The 17,689-nt window shown below is 33.9% G+C and overlaps 1 protein-coding gene across 1 annotated transcript in view; it reads left to right on the top strand.

Moving 5' to 3' along the window:
• The first annotated feature begins 12,263 nt into the window (after positions 1–12,263).
• LOC110032532 (cell cycle checkpoint protein RAD17) overlaps positions 12,264–17,689 on the top strand; it is a 101,192-nt gene continuing 95,766 nt past the window's right edge. The window contains exons 1-2 of the mRNA XM_020736192.1: positions 12,264–12,628; positions 12,752–12,815. Coding sequence (XP_020591851.1) covers positions 12,428–12,628; positions 12,752–12,815 — 265 coding nt within the window. The 5' untranslated portion in view covers positions 12,264–12,427. The remainder of the gene's footprint in view (positions 12,629–12,751; positions 12,816–17,689) is intronic.

Raw genomic sequence — 17,689 nt, 5'->3', positions numbered from 1 at the left:
TTTCTTATATTGAATATCACATTTAAACCCTCATTAGTATCATTCGTTATTTAATAGTTATTAAAATTATACATTTATTGCAATTGCCTATCAGTGACAGATAAGAAAATTGAACTTCATTGTTGTGATTAAAGTATTGCTTTTTCTAAAATCATAGTTTGTAATTCTAAACCACTCCCTGTGGGATTGATATCTAGAACTCTATTAGAGCCCTATATTACTTGAGCTATACATATACTTGCGTTGATAAGTGTGACTTTATAATTATTGAATATTTATTACGTCCATATTTATCTTATATTTTTAAGCATATATAAAGTTGCGGTCAAAGGGCACATGCCCCAATTTAAAAAAAAAGTTGATGTTAAGTCATCCTAATTAAACAATGGTACGTCGGGCCGACGATGTTAAACCAAGCACTTTGTGGGAGACAACCCATATATAAATCCATATATAAATCTATATATATCTATATATTACCATTTTGTTTAATAAGTGTTTTTAGGAAATAATAATATTTTTGAATCCTACACATTTTTATGTATTATAAATTAAGACAAATATTGGTATTGGAGGAATAGCTGAAATCAAATTGTACAAAAAAATAAAAGACGTGATTTTGGCCTCTGGCGCCGACAGTACCATCAGGAGCGCCGACGATGTCCCGAGCAGTGTCGCGTGTTCAATGCGAATGCGACGGACTTTAGCAGGATTACACTCCTAAATAATCGCCGAGAGGTGTTTTTAAAGGCCTAAAAACTGCCTTGGACGACCAGAAACTTCCAAATTTTAAATTTCATGGCTTCCAATTCCAAAATTACTTCAATGGATGACGAGAAACTTCAAAATTTTGAATTTCGTGGCTTTAAATTCCAGAAATACTTTCAGGAAAGTTTATTTCATTAGAATAAAGTCTATCAGTTTTAAGGCACAGAGATGATACGACAAAGTCATTATAAAAAAGAGACTTATCAAGGAGAGAGGCTTCAAACTTTAAACTATGCGGATCAAAAATCTTTTATTGTTTCATCTTGAGTAATCGAAGTTTACAGAGACGTTGGGAAGTTCTGTGCTACACAACCGCTGTAGTTGTTGTACCAGTGGTAAAGGAATTCTATGTTAATTTAATTGGAACTACCCAAGGGGTCGTCTTCATTTGAGGTAAGGCTATACTATTTACTCCAGCTCAAATTAATGATTTGTATATGATAGAAAATGTTTCAATCTATCACTATACGAATTTTATCCCAACGAGAGATATCATGCAAGAAGTATATAATTTTTTGACGGATGAAAATGATAACTAGGAAATCAGAGATGAGAGATTTGTTTCTCTGCTTTACTACTTAATCCAATATCAAAACAATGACATTTCTTCATATCTACAAAATTACTCCCTACCATGAAGATTAGTAGAGTTACAAGAGAAAGTGTCATTTTAACTATTGCATTCAAATGGAAAAGCCCATTGATATGGGATCGATTATTTTTAAATCTATTATGGGTATTATTATGAATGGGCCAATATATGGATTGGGGCATCCTTCCACAATTTTCTTAATTTGTAGTCAATCTCAAGTGTCATATGAAAGTTGGGAGAAAATATTATTACCTTGGGAGCCATGATTCCTATTAATGATAATTATATTGGAATGAAAATGAAGCATTAGATATTATCTTAGATAATTCATCACATGCTTCAACACCATTAATGCCACAAATAGTTGGAAGTTCAATAACTTTAGAGAGGAAAATTAAGAAATTAGAAAGAGAACTTCAGAGTATTATGAATGCAATAGGAAATCTCAACTGCCTTTTTGATCACCTAGATTGGAGGATGAAAGAGAACTTTGATCATACTGGAACAATTGAAGCAGGATTGGTGCAGATGTTTAAGAAAAAAAGATGGATCGATGAAAATTTGACAGATCAATTCCCGTACCAACCCTTTTACAATTTATATGTCCATTAACAGTCTATGGGAGATATTAGAGGAGGAGAAAATACTGAAGGTGAAGCAGAATAATTGAAGATGTTGGACTCTCTACTACTTTAAAGTAATTATGTTTTTAATGTGATTGTGTGGATTTGATTTACTTTACTTTACTTTGCTTTAGAACTCTATTGACTTTGATTGTGTGTATAATTTTGTGTTTTTGTGTGTGTCAGCGTTCTAGTGTTATGGCTTGATTTCGACACTGAATTATAATTTAGTTTTTGTTATGGATGTGAAAGTGTGATTATAAAAATGTATTTTTAAAAAGTGTATTTCAGACATAAGAGTTAGTTTAGTGTTGTTTGTGAATTATTTTAAGATGCAAATTAGTGTTCAAAAAGAATAAATAGACTTTGGAGTAACTATTTGTTTCGTCTGTTTGTTCATCCCATGGGTTAAGCTGGTGATCAAGTGTATCTTCTAAGTATAACTTCAGCTTAGAGGTATAGCTATCTCATAACTCGTACGGCTACAGCTCCTCCAATTTTGAATCTGGCTGGAATACGTATGGCACCTTGTTGTCATCCATTCTTCTTAATGTGATGGAAACCTTGCATTTTGGCACCCCGAGAATTCAATTTGTTGCAAAATATGCTCCATTTCCTTTTAGGATTATTACTGAACCAACCGGTAGCGAAATCTAGACTGATCCTATGAACTCTCTAAGGCAAACAATGTCTATCTTTTTTTAAATAAGATGTTTCTCTTGTTCATGAAAGATACTATGCAAAACAAACTGAAAAAATCATGGTGATCTATGTGGAGTGGAATGCAGTCCCCTTACTTGTAGATGTTGATGATGTAGCTTTTAGGGATGCAATCCCCTGGTAGTACACCCCATCTGACCATCCTCTTAATCATTCATTTTATCATGGATGGTAGGGGATCCACCTCATCATACGTTAAGATCCTTGGGGCGTTTCTTTGCTTATCCTTAAAAAAATTATAGCATCATCCACACTAGATAGTAATTTTGCCTTTCCGACACATCCACTTCTGAGGCTCAGCATATGTCGACTTCTTTAGCAACCCAACTCGGCCTCTATCTTTGAGATCGAAAACATAGTCCAAAATCCTTATTTCATCACTTTTTGAGAATACTCGCGTGTGAAGCTTAGAAAATTGAATTTTTTTGGCCACTAGTGCCGATGAAGCTGACTTGGGCGCCGGCAGTGCCCTTGACCTGAAAACCACTTAAACCCCTTAAAATTTGTGATTTACATAGTAAAAACGCCATTTTTACCTTTTGGTCACCTTCAACATCAGGTTTTGTACCTAGGGTTTGCTATTGCTCGGATTTGAGGTGATTTTAAGGCAAACAAAGTTCAGATTTCATCTTCTCAAGGTAAGAGGTACACTTTGAACTCAAAATTTTTTATTTTCACCAATGATTTATCTTACATTGTCGAGATCCAAAATTTTGAAAATTTTTTAGAAGATTTTAAGAAAATCCTTTGGTGAAGAACTCTTACTTAGTAGATTTAAGTTTAAAACGTTTCACATTGTGATTTTCGGAATTTTTGGGAATTTATTTGGATTTTATCAAATTTTCGTAGATTACCATGACACCAAGAATGAGCAAGGGAAGAGAAGGTGGATTTTGATGATCAAAAGTTTGTCAATTACAAGGCTAACATTTGTTTCAATACTTTAATTACAACTAAAAAAGTAATTCCAGATCAAAGATTTAAAAATCTTGGTGGAGAAGTTGAAAGAATAATCAACGCTTGACAGTGGGAGAATTTTTGTTACTTTACTGTCGAGGCTATTATTGGTGTAGTGATGGAGTTCTATGACAATTTTAAGGAAACTTCTGAAGACTGTGTTTGTTCGTGGGAAAATTGTGAAATTTACTCCAAGTAAAATTAATGAATTTTATCAGTTATAAGATGTGTATAGCTACCAGTACAAATCATTTTCTACTACAAATGAGGACTTGCATGAAGTTATTTCTTTTCTTACTGATGGAAGAGGAGCTTAGAAGGTGAAGAATAGTGTTAAGGTAACTTTTCTCTTTCTATGTTAAATGTAGTATCTAAGGCCTGACACTACTTTATTTCTGGTAGAATGATATCAACAAATCATCATAGTGAGGTTACAAAGGATAGAACCATCTTGAACTTTTGTATCTAGCAGATGAGAAAGAAATATGCAGGCTCTATTATTTATAGAAACAGTCGTTCTATTGCTTTGGGAGAGACTAGTGGTGGTTTAGCACACCCTGCCCTGATCTTCACATTATGTGAATTGCCAGGAGTTGATTTTAGAGTGGATATGGAGAGGATTGAACCTTTTAAAACCTATTGGGCCTGCCAATATAAAGACTTATGAATCTTATGTTGGATGAAGATTTGGAAGTAGGACCATGGAGCACATGATGATCCAACAGGGAGATATTCTGAGAATGGAAAGTAGAATGAAAAATATGGAGGCCAGAAATGCACACAATGATGATTTGACAAGACAGAAGTTTGAATATGATGTTGCTTATGATGATCTTAATGTTGCTTATGATGATGCAATGGTCAGATACATGAGAGGTGATCAATTAGTTAAGTTTCCTACTAACCCTATTTTTACCCCGTATTAGTAGCAAAATTTGGATGTGGAAGAAGAAGAAGAAGATGATGATGATTGGTGATGTTTTAGTTAGATTTTTGTTTAATTTATGTATGGTTGTACTTTATTGTTAAGACTGTTTGTTTTTAGACTGTGATACTTTATTTCAAATATTATGTTGTTGTTGACCTTACTTTTGGTTAAGGTTTAGTTTTCCCTCTTTAGTTGCTTAAGGTCTAGCTATAGGATTTTTTGGTTGACTATTCATAGAGACTAGAAAGGAACCCAACCATTAGAAACTCTAAACTCCTTTATGCTTAACTTGAAGTTCCACATATTGGTCCAAACCTCTAGCACTTAGTAGGTGGGGTCTGTATAGGGGATCTCAAGGAGAGTCTCATAGTAATGTTGACCTTAGGGTTGACTTTGGGAGTTGGTATGGAGCTGGTTCACTCACTTGCACTATCTATACTCACTCTCACCCACAATCACTTACAATCCTAAAATCCAAAATTGTTGACTTTGACTTATTGATCTTTTGGGAGACCCACCAGTAGCTCTAGGCTAGGGTTTAGCTAAGACAAGTACATAGAGGACCCAAATGGGGATTTCATTGGTCCATGACTCATATAAGTTGGTTGGGAGAAAGACAAGTTTATACAATAATATACAAATTTCTAATTAAAAGAAAGTTTATGCAATAATAATAAACAAACACTACTTATCTTTAACTCTTCCTCAAAGAAAATCCCTTGTAGCTTCTCTTAGACTCTTTCTCTCTTTAAAAGTCTCTTTATTCTCTCTTCAAAGATGTAAGGAAGAAGAAATCTCTCACTTCTCTCCCTCTCTAACAACTGTTAGGAGAAATCAGACTTAGACTCACCACATTAAACAATACACACAATGGAACACTCAAGAAGACTCAATAACACAAGTTTTCACTCTAAATAAAGCATAATGTTGTTTTTCCAAGAGGTGTATCCAATGACTCTTCAAAAATTGTCCAAATTCATCGAATCTTCTAGAAATTTGCCCAACACCGACATTGGCGTCGTCGGCGCCCGTGGTACAAATTAATTTATGTGCTTTCGGCGCCCCCGCTGTTTTGGACTCCTCCTTCATGTTGGTGCCGTCAGCGCTGAGTTTTGGAGTTTTTCTTCCAAAACTTCATTTTGACTTCAAATTCCATCCTTTTTGCTTCAAGTGCTAAAAATCATCAACCTGCAATAAAACATGAAAGATGTCTTCCTTTATAGCGCAATATCACTGAAAATGAGTATAAAATATAGGTTTAAAAATGCATATATTTTTAGTGCATCAGCTGCTTCCCTTTATCAACTGTCGCTGTTATTCCAAACTTCTTCTTGAATAAACTTGTTGGTCTGGGTCGTCAACCTTTTCTTGGGACTCCATGTGCTTGATTTCTTCTTGCAAATTGTTGGCCATGTTTAGGAGTTTCTCGAAGGACTTGCTGGTGAGTCCCTTAAGCATGAAAGCTACTGATCCATGAATGTTTTTGAGTAGAATTTTAATCGCATGTTGTTCCTATAACTGAGGCTTGCATTTCATGCTTAGGTTCCTCCATATCAAGTTATAATCCATCAAAGCCTTGTAGGCTTTTGCCTTTCCACTACGATATCTCCAATAGTAACAAGATGTTGTGCTCCAACTAATCTCTTCACGAACAAGTGCTCAACTCGACAAATGTCTTTATTGATCAATTAGGCAACTCGACATACCAATCAAATGCCATCCCTGACAAGCTGCTAACAAACTGATGGAAGAGTAAGGCTTCACTACCTCCGACATTGTAACAATTGGACAGAAATGGGCTATATGTTGGCGAGGATTTTCAGTCCCGTCGAACATCTTAAAGTTTGGTGACACAAAACCCTTAAGGTAGGGAACGACATCAAACTCCTCCGGGTAAAATCTACCCTTTAAAATTGATGCACCACCCCAAGATTGGGCTAAGGTCTCCCAAACTTGTTGTTCAACCACCTTCTTGATATCTTTCTCTAGTATTATACTCTAGGTGGAATCTTTTTTTTGTCGGTCATCTCTGTTGGCGGAAACAACTTCTCTCCTTTCGTCGATAATGTGTTTTATCTCAAGCTGATTGCCCTCTGGCAAAGCCATATGCTGCGATTGTGATTGTCCGTGCATTGTATCCATGACAGTCATGGCAGCAGAGATTCCCTCCATCCTTTTCTCTATCTGGTTGATCTGCTCGTCTCTTAGCAAAATAACCCTACGCAAATCATCAGTGGTGTTCCTTTCCTTAAGCGGTTGGGTTTCACACGCAGATGTAGTTGCTCTAGTCCTGAGGACATTAATATCCATAAAATCCTTATTGAGGTAATAATTAAAATTAAAATCATCATCATCCATAGCTACTCCATGTTCTTTAGCTGAATAAAAAATCTTGGCCTAGAGCTTTTTAACTTTTTCTTCAACTATTCTTTCATGGATTATCTTGAGATATGGAGGACTCTCTTGAACATCCTCCCTCTGTACATCAGACTCAGTAGAAATAGCTGCAACAACACCTGATACTTCATACTCTTGCTTCATTCCACAATCTTGCCCTACGGGCTCGTCAAACTGTACTGATACGACTACCTTGGGTACCCATACCTTCTTTTCTGACGGTGCTGTCTTGAGATGGGGTGTCTCAACAGGGCATCAATGTGTCAGAGAGAGGCATGTTCCCTGCGGTGCAGACCAAATACAACACCGGGTGACTTCTTTACTTTCTCCTTTTCCAGAACATTCTTATGAGCAACAACTGGTAGTATCCTCAGACCCAAACGTGACTTGGTCCGTCGACGTCCTGCAGACCTCAGAGCGGCAGTGGTGACAAAATTGATGGTAGTGATGGCAGTACCAACTCGGCTTTCTAGACGAAATCTGATGGGAATGCAAGCTAACAAAACTTCAGCTGATCTTTGAGATTGTCTGACAGATCTAACATCCTTCAAAATTTCTTTTTTCATTCGCGGGGTTACCGCGCATCTCACCTGTTTAAGTAACTCAACAACTGCACATCCTTCTTTGACAACCAATTTCTGAAATGCTGTACGAACTTTGGTGATAGAAATTGGTTTCTCACTCTCCTCATCACGACCATGAAGTAATGGTAAAGTAGAAACAATCTTCTGAATACTTTCATACCCATTAATACCCTTCATTAAAGTCCAATATCACAAAATTTAAGCATCAAATGAATAAATAAAATTGCACATTATTTTGTTACATCAGCCTTTTCTAGTCAGCCCTCATTAGTTGGTCTTCTCTAATCGACCCACTACACTCAGCCAAGGAGAAATGTGATCAGACAAAGTGCACAGATGATATATATGAGCCATGGTATCTCTGACACAATATCATCTAAATGTAATTATTACTTATGCATATTTTATGATAAAATGCTTCTATATAAAGGGAGAAGATGGAATGTGAAGGGAGACCTTTTCCTCTACCCCGAGACAATTATTAAAAAAGTTATTGCTCCATTTTATCTCTCTCTCTCTCTCCTTTACTCTCTATTCCTTTTGTACGATTCACGAGTAAATCTGAATTCAACACATCTATAAAAATAATAGATCTTGAATACTTGCAATTAACTATGCCTTAATATAATGAAGTAACCCTCTATTCATAATCAATGAATGATTTTTTAATATTTTTCTACTGTATTGAAGTTGAAAATTTTTTAGCAATAATAGCTCTAAGTAATTGATATTAAAAATCGAGACTTTCCTCTTAAGTTATTATTTAATTGCGAGTAGTCATTCCTTTTTACGTTGATATATATAATTTTTGAGGATGGAATTAAGAAGTATTTAGATTCAAGTTGTTAATTTGTGATTAAAATTTTATTACAAAAATATGGATCAACCTAAGGGAAAAAAGAGAAGAAAGATAATAATTGAAATTTTATTATAATAAATAAGGAAGGCCTAACTGATGTGAGGATAATGTCTTAATGCTCAAGCGTCATCCCTAGTGCTATAGAGCTTTGCTATAGTAATTTTGCTACTATAACTTTATTATAATAATTTTTTATAGTAATTTTGTCGTTCTCTTTCCAGCTTGTTGTTCTGTAAGTTTCTGCATACAACTAAACAAAAATATCATAAAAAGGATAAAATAACTTAACATTTATATATGCAAAAACACATTACAATTATTGCATACTTTTAACATTTAACACCTAATCCATGCACAACCTTAGTTTAGTTAGTTCTATTGAATCTTGGATGAACTAAAATATAATTCTTTAATGATGAACCAAATTACTAATAGTTTAAATAGCATGTATTAGAAAGAATACTAATTAATCTTTGTTAAAATTTATAGTTTTGGTTAATTTGTGAAACAAACAATATCTATGCTAATAATCATGTCCATGTCAAGTATTTATTGACATGAATTTATAACTTTACTATTTTATGAAATTAATATTATTTAATTTTTATTATATCAATTTTATAGAATTAAACTAATTACCAACAAGAAAAAAGTCAAAATTATAATTACTATAAAAATGATACTTTAATAACCAAAACCAGATCAACCAAAGAATATTGGTTTGAATCAATTTTTTTTTTTATCTAAACAATTCACACCCAAGTTTTCATTCATAAGTTAAGAGATGTCTTGTCAATTATTCCTTTGAGTAACTAACTTTAGTTTAGGATAACTTACCAATACTTGTTAAAAGTAATAATATGACTTAAATGACTTGGTCCATGAGGTATTGGGTGTACATTATTTCTCTTATCCTCATAAATATTTCAGGCGATTGAGTTGAATATGATAATTAAGTAACTTCCACAGTACAATATTGATGATTTTAAACTCGACCTATTTTGTATTCTTCTCTTAATTTCACATATGATAAGCACGTTGACTATTTCAAGCCTATAATATCCCCTAATTTCTCTATGAAGATTTTGAATATTTTTTATATATTTTCTTATATAATATTTAGAGCATCAACAAGAATAATAAAAAAAAAATTTTGCAATGTTATTAGGTTTAAAGAATGAGAAAGGCAAAAATATGTTGGTGAACCATTTTTCTTTTTTGCAATAAGAAAAGATTAACTTTGAACCACATAAAAATCCAAAAAAAAAAAATGATTGAGCTTGCCAGAAAAAGAAAAAAGAAAATTAAATGGCCAAAGTCAATGATCTTTTGCAGCGAACAATTTAGAAAACATATTAATTGCAGCTCCTCCTTACCAAGATTTTCTTGAATCGAATTGATGAAAAAAATTTCTAAGTGATACCACAACTGCTTCGAGAAATGCTCCTCACTATAAGTAAATTACTGACTACTTGAAATTATTTGTTTTACAAAGGTTTGAAGTTGCTACTAGTTCAATGGAAGAAAATAAGGAAGCCAACTATAAGGAGTCAAACAAGAAACAACAAGATCAAATTAATACTAAAAATTTTGTTGAAACACCATGTTCAAAATTGTCTAGTGTTGAGCCAATTAGTTAAATTATAGTGAATAAATTTGAGAATTTACTCAAGGATTAAACATTAATGAAAAGAATAGTACTTAATCTTTATGCTTGTTTTAAGCTCGAGAATGCAAAGATTGTTAATAGAATTTCTTAGCTTCATATTTTGGGAGGGGCCAATAAGATTAAGAGCTTAGAGGAAAAGTTTAATGATATTATTTGAAAAAATTACCCAAATGTAATAATATGTATTGATTTAATGAAAAAATATACATGTAGTTTCAATTTTCTTTTATTATCCTGACTAACCAATTACCAAAACATATTTTTTTGTGATAGAAATTTTATTTAATATATCCTATTTGAGCAACCTTATCTTGATTTGATGGATTGAAAATTTTCATTTAAAATAGAAATTTACTAGTATAAAATTCTAACATTAAAATAAATTTTATAAAAAATAAGCAAACATATAGTACATTTTGATTAAGCTTAGGCAAGTGATGATATGGTTGATCAGATTGTTTCAAATAGACTGGCTTAAGCCCACCATGATTCGATAATTGAGCTTCTCTCTTAAAGCTTTAATTTTATTTTTCAATTTGGCTTCAGACAAACCACTTAGCTTAAGAATTATTATTATATGAACTTTTCTTTGCTATATTTTAGTTCAAAAGAGTAATCCACTTGCATTAGGTGGGGTTGTATTTTTAATTCGGGGAAAAAATTAGCCTGAAGCCGATTTTTTTATGGACCATATCAGGTTGGTTTCTTTGGCCCGTAATTACATGTATTTGTAATGGAAATTTTTTTATTATCACTATTATTTTATTAATTTATGATTTAAATTTTAATTGTATAAATTATTTCTCTTTAAAACAATAATTGGAAGACAATCGCCATCATACCCAATCAATACATTTGAAACTAGTGATAGAGTCCATCAGTTGTTGCAGAAGTTAGATCATAACTTACCATGACATTGTGGTTGGCCATGCAATTGTGATGACAATATGACTGGTATCCAAGATCTCAATGCTAAAGCAAAAAAGTTTTCAAAGCATAAGTACAAATATTAGGATCATTACTCTTTACTATAAGCTAATTTTGTAATAATAATAATAATAATGCCATTCTTATTTAAGATATATTTATCTTTTTGGTTGCTTGATTTCTACTATTTTAGTCATATTTGGTCCTCTAAAGTATAATATGTGTGAAAGAATGCCATTCTATTCCTCATATTTAAATCAATTTACATATTATCTTCTATCATGTCTATTTAATTTAAACATAATATAAAATTAATATGTATATTATTGATGTTCTATATGTTATGAAAATATTGATGGTTTTTTTAAAAAATATAATTTAAATAAATATATGATATTCTACCACATTGTTACCAAAAAAAATAATAAAAAATTCAAAATTAAAATAGTTCGACTATCATTGTGTTTGAGCCCTATGTGAGTGTGAGACATTCAAATTTAGAAGTTTATAACAAAATTTGTTAAAAATTATTTAAATAATGCTAAAGTATTAAAAAATAATTTTATTGGATCAGATAAAAGGTATGTGACAAATATATCACCAAGCTAAACACATAAAAAAAAAAAATCATGGAAAATGATAAGATATACTCTAGCAATTATCTTATGGGGTAACAATTAAATTGGGCATTGAATCACATAATGGTTATTCATGTGCAAAATATTTTAAATTCATAAAAATATAATGCATTATTTTTTGAATATTTCTCACAAATAAGTGCTCTTTTTTAATTAATTATATTACATTAATTTTCTTAAATTTATGTTTTACATTTATTTTTTTATTACAATAACATGATGAAAATAATTTTAATGTTTCCAAATAAATCAAAAGACCTTTGTTTTACTTGATTTCTAACTATTTTTGGTTACATTTTAAATTTAGAATTTTTATATATTAGAGATTTAAAATTTTGAAAGAGAGTAAAATCATCTTAACCAACATTTGAAATTTTAAAGTTTTTAGATGAGATATTATTATTTAATTTCTTATTTCTTCAATGGCACAAAAAATGCAAATAACAGCTGTTACATTTACTTTGTTTTCTTAAATCTATGTCATATTATGGATTGAAATAAGATCATAACCATCTAATATTTTTAAGAAATTACTGCCCTTCGCTTTAAAATTAGTTCTCCAAATTTCTTAGAACATCCTCTTCCCCTTTTTAACTGCTGCCAGGGCCTCTGCTTTCTTTCTTGCTTGGGAAGCCTTCTTCCCTTCAAAACCCCGCCACAAAATAGGTTTCTTAGTGCATTGGATGCTAAAACCCCCGAAGCCCTCGTCGCTTGGGTTTCTCCTGAAACGTGAAATTACAGCTTGGAAGGCGCTTGGTCCATTCCATGGGGAAAAGGAAGCCGGTGGTCGTCCTTTCCTCATCGGAAGACGACACGGTCCGAACCCGCTCCACCGGCCGAGATCGAGCTACTTGCATATCCAGCTCGAAGCCTTTGTCGGCCGCGCGGAAGAAGAGTCGCGGTGGAAGATCAATAAGTGGCTCGGACAGAGGCTCTGAAGGTTTGCTTTCTCGTGAAGTAGAGGCGGTATGTTTGAGGTGTCGATCATCTATGAAGTCTTCTCGTTTCACTACATTTGATGCTGTGTATTTTAGATTTTCTTTTCCTTTTAGAGAGTATGAACTAGGGCCATTTTGTTTCCGGTTAAAGAACAAGTTCGCCACACTTTCGGAGGATTTTTGCGACTGTCTCCAGGATTTCCACTTTACGAGAGGTAAGCTTTTTTATATTCACAATGTGTTTTTTTTTGTGTATTTGGGCTTTCTAAAAACAGTTTTCTAATATATATATTTTAGTTTTACTAGTTGTAGTAGTCTGACCGTTACTTTTCTCAGGGGAAAATCTTCTTGGGACACTGCAAATTTGTGTTTTATATGGTTTGGATACGGTTAATTTAATGACTTTTTCATGCACATAGTATATGTATGTTGGATATGCAATCATTGGCACTACAGTTTGTAAATGTGCTGCATAGCTTTATGCTTTGCATATCGAAGCAAAAAGAACCCTGGTGTGTAGCGTTGTACTTTGCAGTTTGAAAATACTGCACTCCCCCCTTCCCACCCAAACTTTGGGTTGCCACACCACACTCTTATCTCGTCCGATTCCCACGCCGAGTTTTCTTTTCTTCATTTACCAACTCTTTTTCACGTCTCCTTTTCTCAGCCTCTCCCAACCACAAAACCCTCTTGCCCCTCTAAGCTTGCAACAGAAAAAAAATCTCACCTTTCAGGCATGCTTGAATCCATATTTATCTAAATTTAATATTTTTTTTTTACTTCAAAATTAGTGAATTTATGGATTGATTTAACGCTGATCCAATTCTATAATTGTATTTTATAGGTTTGTGTTTTGATATTTTTGTGTTTTACACTATGAAAAAAGTGAAAATAGTTTTTGAATTACAACGACAATTTCTTACCACAATTTACCAACAACTTTTCAAAGAACAACAATTGTACAAACAATGCTAAAGAGTGGTTTATTAAAGAACAAACATATCAAATTTCATCAGCATAGAAGATCAAATAGTTGATATTTTCATAAAAAAAAACATTACTTGTTGATGATTTCAAAAATTTTATTGCATAAGAGTTCAACCACATATAGGGCTGTTAGAATAATTCAAAGAATATTTTTAATTTCCAAATAATTAGAAGCTGTTTTAAGTTAGCATTATTCTAATCGGATGGCTTATGGGCAGTGTACGTCATATTTAAACTCTTGTGAATGAAAAATGGCGCAACCATATTTTTTCCCTAAATTTCTATTGGTCATCTCTTCTCTTACACCTGAAGTTCTCATTCTTTACACCACATTTCCAATCAATTGCAAAAAAAATTATTTGTTTCCTATGCAACTTTATCATTATAAATGATTAATGATTTGTATACGGATGGATCAAATTGTTTGGTTGGTTTGATGAAAATCTTGGATTTCAGCTTATTGGTTATGTTTCTTTCATGCATGAAAAAAAGTTTATTTATTTTGGCAATCTCATCGGTACTTAACTTATGCATCTAATGTGAACATTTAGGTATACTGATGTCATCATATCGTTGATCTGATAAAGCTATAGAGTTGATATGAAGTTTACATTTATGTGCGCTTAGATGAAATTGAAGTATTCTGCTGGAATTTTGCTTCGTGAAACTTTTCAATTGGTCCTACATGTGCCAAGTCTCCTAATTTAATGAAACTTGGTGTGCTAAGTACAATTGAAGAGAGATGTTCATTCATTTGAAATGGTTGGACAATTTGGAGTAGCCTATATATCGTAGAATTTGCAACTCTATGTCCACTGACCCAAATTGCATGAATTTGCAAAGTCTGCAAACTGAATGCTTTAGATTTGATACATTGCTGCCCTGTCAAGTTGGGATAACTTTATATGAACTTTTAGGAGGATTGCTGGAGATAAAAATGGGTTGAGATTATTATTTTGTTGTTGGGGATTAGATTTGATCATTGCCGAGAAGGAGGTTGTTAGATTATTCATTCAACATGTGTGGGCATATTCTAAATTTATTAGCTCTGTAGTGTTTGACAAAAAGAGCAAAAGTCTCAAACCGTTTTTAGGAGGAATTTTGGGTCATGATGGAAGTAAAGCGGAGGAGCATCATTTTCCATCTAGTCATATGATCAAATGGAACTTTCGAACAGGATGATGGTGTATCTGTTTTAGGGATATAAAGATAAGTACCTTAAGACTTTCCATGATTGACTATGTTAACTACAATTCACCTTCTATCAAGCTATATACTCTTCGTTGATGAAAACTTCTTTTAAGATATGTTTGGATTTCTTGGTATAAAGCTTATTTAATCAACTTTTCTCCATCATCCACATCTATAATGGACAAGAGTGAGCCTTATCATATACAAGTATGGTAGAAATGTCTCTATTATCATCTATATGCATCAAAAAGAAAGAACCACTTAGGGCACATCTAGAACAAGAATGGGCAGCCTTATTTCATTTACCTGTGGCATGAACAAAAAGAACTTGCTTGAAAGCCAAAAGAAAATCAAAATCATGAGCAACTTGCGATTGGAGCCGCCGAACATCCTTCTTCATAGTAGAACTTAGCAAATGCATGACATTGAGATTGTCTCCTTCCACAATAATGCCTTTGAGCTCATGGGTGTTGGTGGGGTTGCATTTTATTAGGAGTGCAAAAGTTTCTTGAAGGCATTTGTAATATCCATATTGGTGGAGAAGCGTAAGGAATATTTGAGAAACTCAACGAAAAAGTAAGAGGTATGAAAAACATCGTGCGGAAGCCAATTTTCAGGTGGGTGATCTAGTTTAGTTGCATTTAGGCTAAGGATTGCCTCAAGGGAGAAGGGAATACATTGAAGCTAATTTAACATCGAGAATTTTAAATTATCAAGAAGATTGCATGCAATATTTGCAACAGGAGTTTTCATGATGCGTGAGAGTTGTTTTAACTGATAACTACAAAAAACTTGAATTCATTTGAGGTCCCTATTTTTAAATTAGTTTTGCCTAAAATGGATGAAATGTTGATGGAGCATGAGATGCCGTTGAAGTTTGACGCCCTCTCTAAGAAGATTTATCCTCTACAAGTGATGGTTAAAATGAGACTTATCGCCATGGCTAGAAGGGTTAATTATTTAGTGCAACAAAGTGGTATGCTTAGGAGGCTTGAAACACATCATTTCCTATTAGAGAGCTATAGCTTAAAACTCATCCTTCTCTCGTAGAGAGCTATAATTTCTAGAAGTTAGATCCTCCTGAAAAGGGAACCCATGATCTAAAGATTAACTTTAGCATATGATTAATTACATCATCCCTGATTGTAAGTTGGGTATTAAATTGTAGAAAGATGAAGTGAATTGCAATTTAGGTATTAAATTGTAGAAAGATGAAGTGGATTGCCATTGTTAAAATTTTTATGATTTGATCTTATGTTGGAGGCTGCTAATGGCAATGATTCCCACATTGTATCATTGAAGTTGAAGATGAAGTTAAACATGAGCCCATATGTGATGATAGGTTTGATCAAACATTTGACGGCCAAGATCGAAAAGCAAGAAATTTGGATCATTGGAATGGGATATGGGCAACAATATAACGATGAATTTGAAGTTCAAATTTATTTTAGATTACTTCCCTACTAGTTCAAGGCCCTTGCATTTTAGCAAAGGTCGTAGCTCCTAGCTTCTGCTGTGTGTGAACTGAACATGGAGAAAGGAGATCGGGAGAGGAAAAATAGGGAAAGGAGAATGGATTTCGGGAGAAAGGAGAGGAAAATGGTCTAAGGTCGAATAGGAATCCCAAGCATCAATTTTCCTCCCCTTTCTCCCAAAATCCCTTCTCCTCTCCCTATTTTTCCTCTCCCGATCTCTTTTCTCTCTGTTCGGTTCACGCACGATAGAAGCTTGGAGCTGTGACCATTGCTACAGCTACAAACTAGCAAGGTGGCGAGTGACCCATTGGGTGCCGCAACTTGTAATTTAGGGCTCTGGGGCGATTTTTGCAAGTGTGAAACTCTATTTTATGTTATTTGCAATATTCATTTTCTTCCTCTTGTTTTTATTTTGAAATTTGCCTCGTTTTTCATGTATTTTTTTTCCACTGTCTGGCCGTCTATTCCCGTTTTGGTTAACTTTAAGCCCCGGGCCAGTGCGTGACACAGTTATTCTTAAATTGGAGAGTTTTTTTTTAGGAGCATAAATTCAAAAAATGTTTTGCTGTAATTTGCCCATTTTAAAACCTGATTTTTGCACTAAGAATCAATTTCAATGCCCTGATCTCTCTCTCTCTCTCTCTCTCTCTCTAGCTGCTCATCACCCCTATCCCCTTAGAGCTTTCAGTCCTCCTACTATCGATGCAATTCTTTTCCTCCAGGTGCTATTTAGAGCCATGAAGCATTGTCTTGTGCTGTTGAAGGGCCCCCCCTAGTTCTGCTGTTCGAGTGTTGGCCAAAATCTGCGGGAAGGAAAAAAAATGTTGGTTGGTGTTTACAATAAGATAGAGACCAAATTCAACAATCTTCTTGCTGTCCAACTGTTGACCTCATTTTTGTGAGGTCTTGTCTTCTCCTCCTTAGAGCCTAGATTCTAGCTCTAGAAATTCCTAATCGACTATCTTAGAAAACTAGAATTGGGACTCACCTTTCTAGAAATTCCAGTCAATTCCTATTTTCCTTTGATGTCTAGCATCTTTGGCACAAGACCATCGTCTTATGAACGAGCGGTTATGGGCTATTTTGCGAAGATTCGAGGAAAATGTTCCAAATAGGACTTCAAGCGTTAGGAAAACATTCGTCACGACTCTTTCGTCACGTACACACACAAAGTACACGAAGTTCACGAAATTGCGCGAAATCGGACTTCAATTAAGCCCAAAGGACGGGTGAAAATGCGAACTTTTCCGGATGACCTCCGACGACAAAATGGACTGCACCAACGCGTCCGGGATACCAATTTTGGTAGGAAAGGACACCCATATTGCCATACTTTCGACACAAGAAAATTGACACGCAAATCGATGAATTCGCCGAAGCGACCTCTGACGACGAAATGAACTGCGCCGGAGCGTCCGGAATGTCGAAATTACCTA

The sequence above is a fragment of the Phalaenopsis equestris genome, unplaced genomic scaffold (genome assembly GCF_001263595.1).
Source record: "Phalaenopsis equestris unplaced genomic scaffold, ASM126359v1 Scaffold000964, whole genome shotgun sequence".
In the NCBI taxonomy this organism is placed as follows: Eukaryota; Viridiplantae; Streptophyta; class Magnoliopsida; order Asparagales; family Orchidaceae; genus Phalaenopsis; species Phalaenopsis equestris.
Note: the sequence above shows the minus strand (reverse complement) of the source record. Positions and strands in the feature narration are given on the sequence as shown.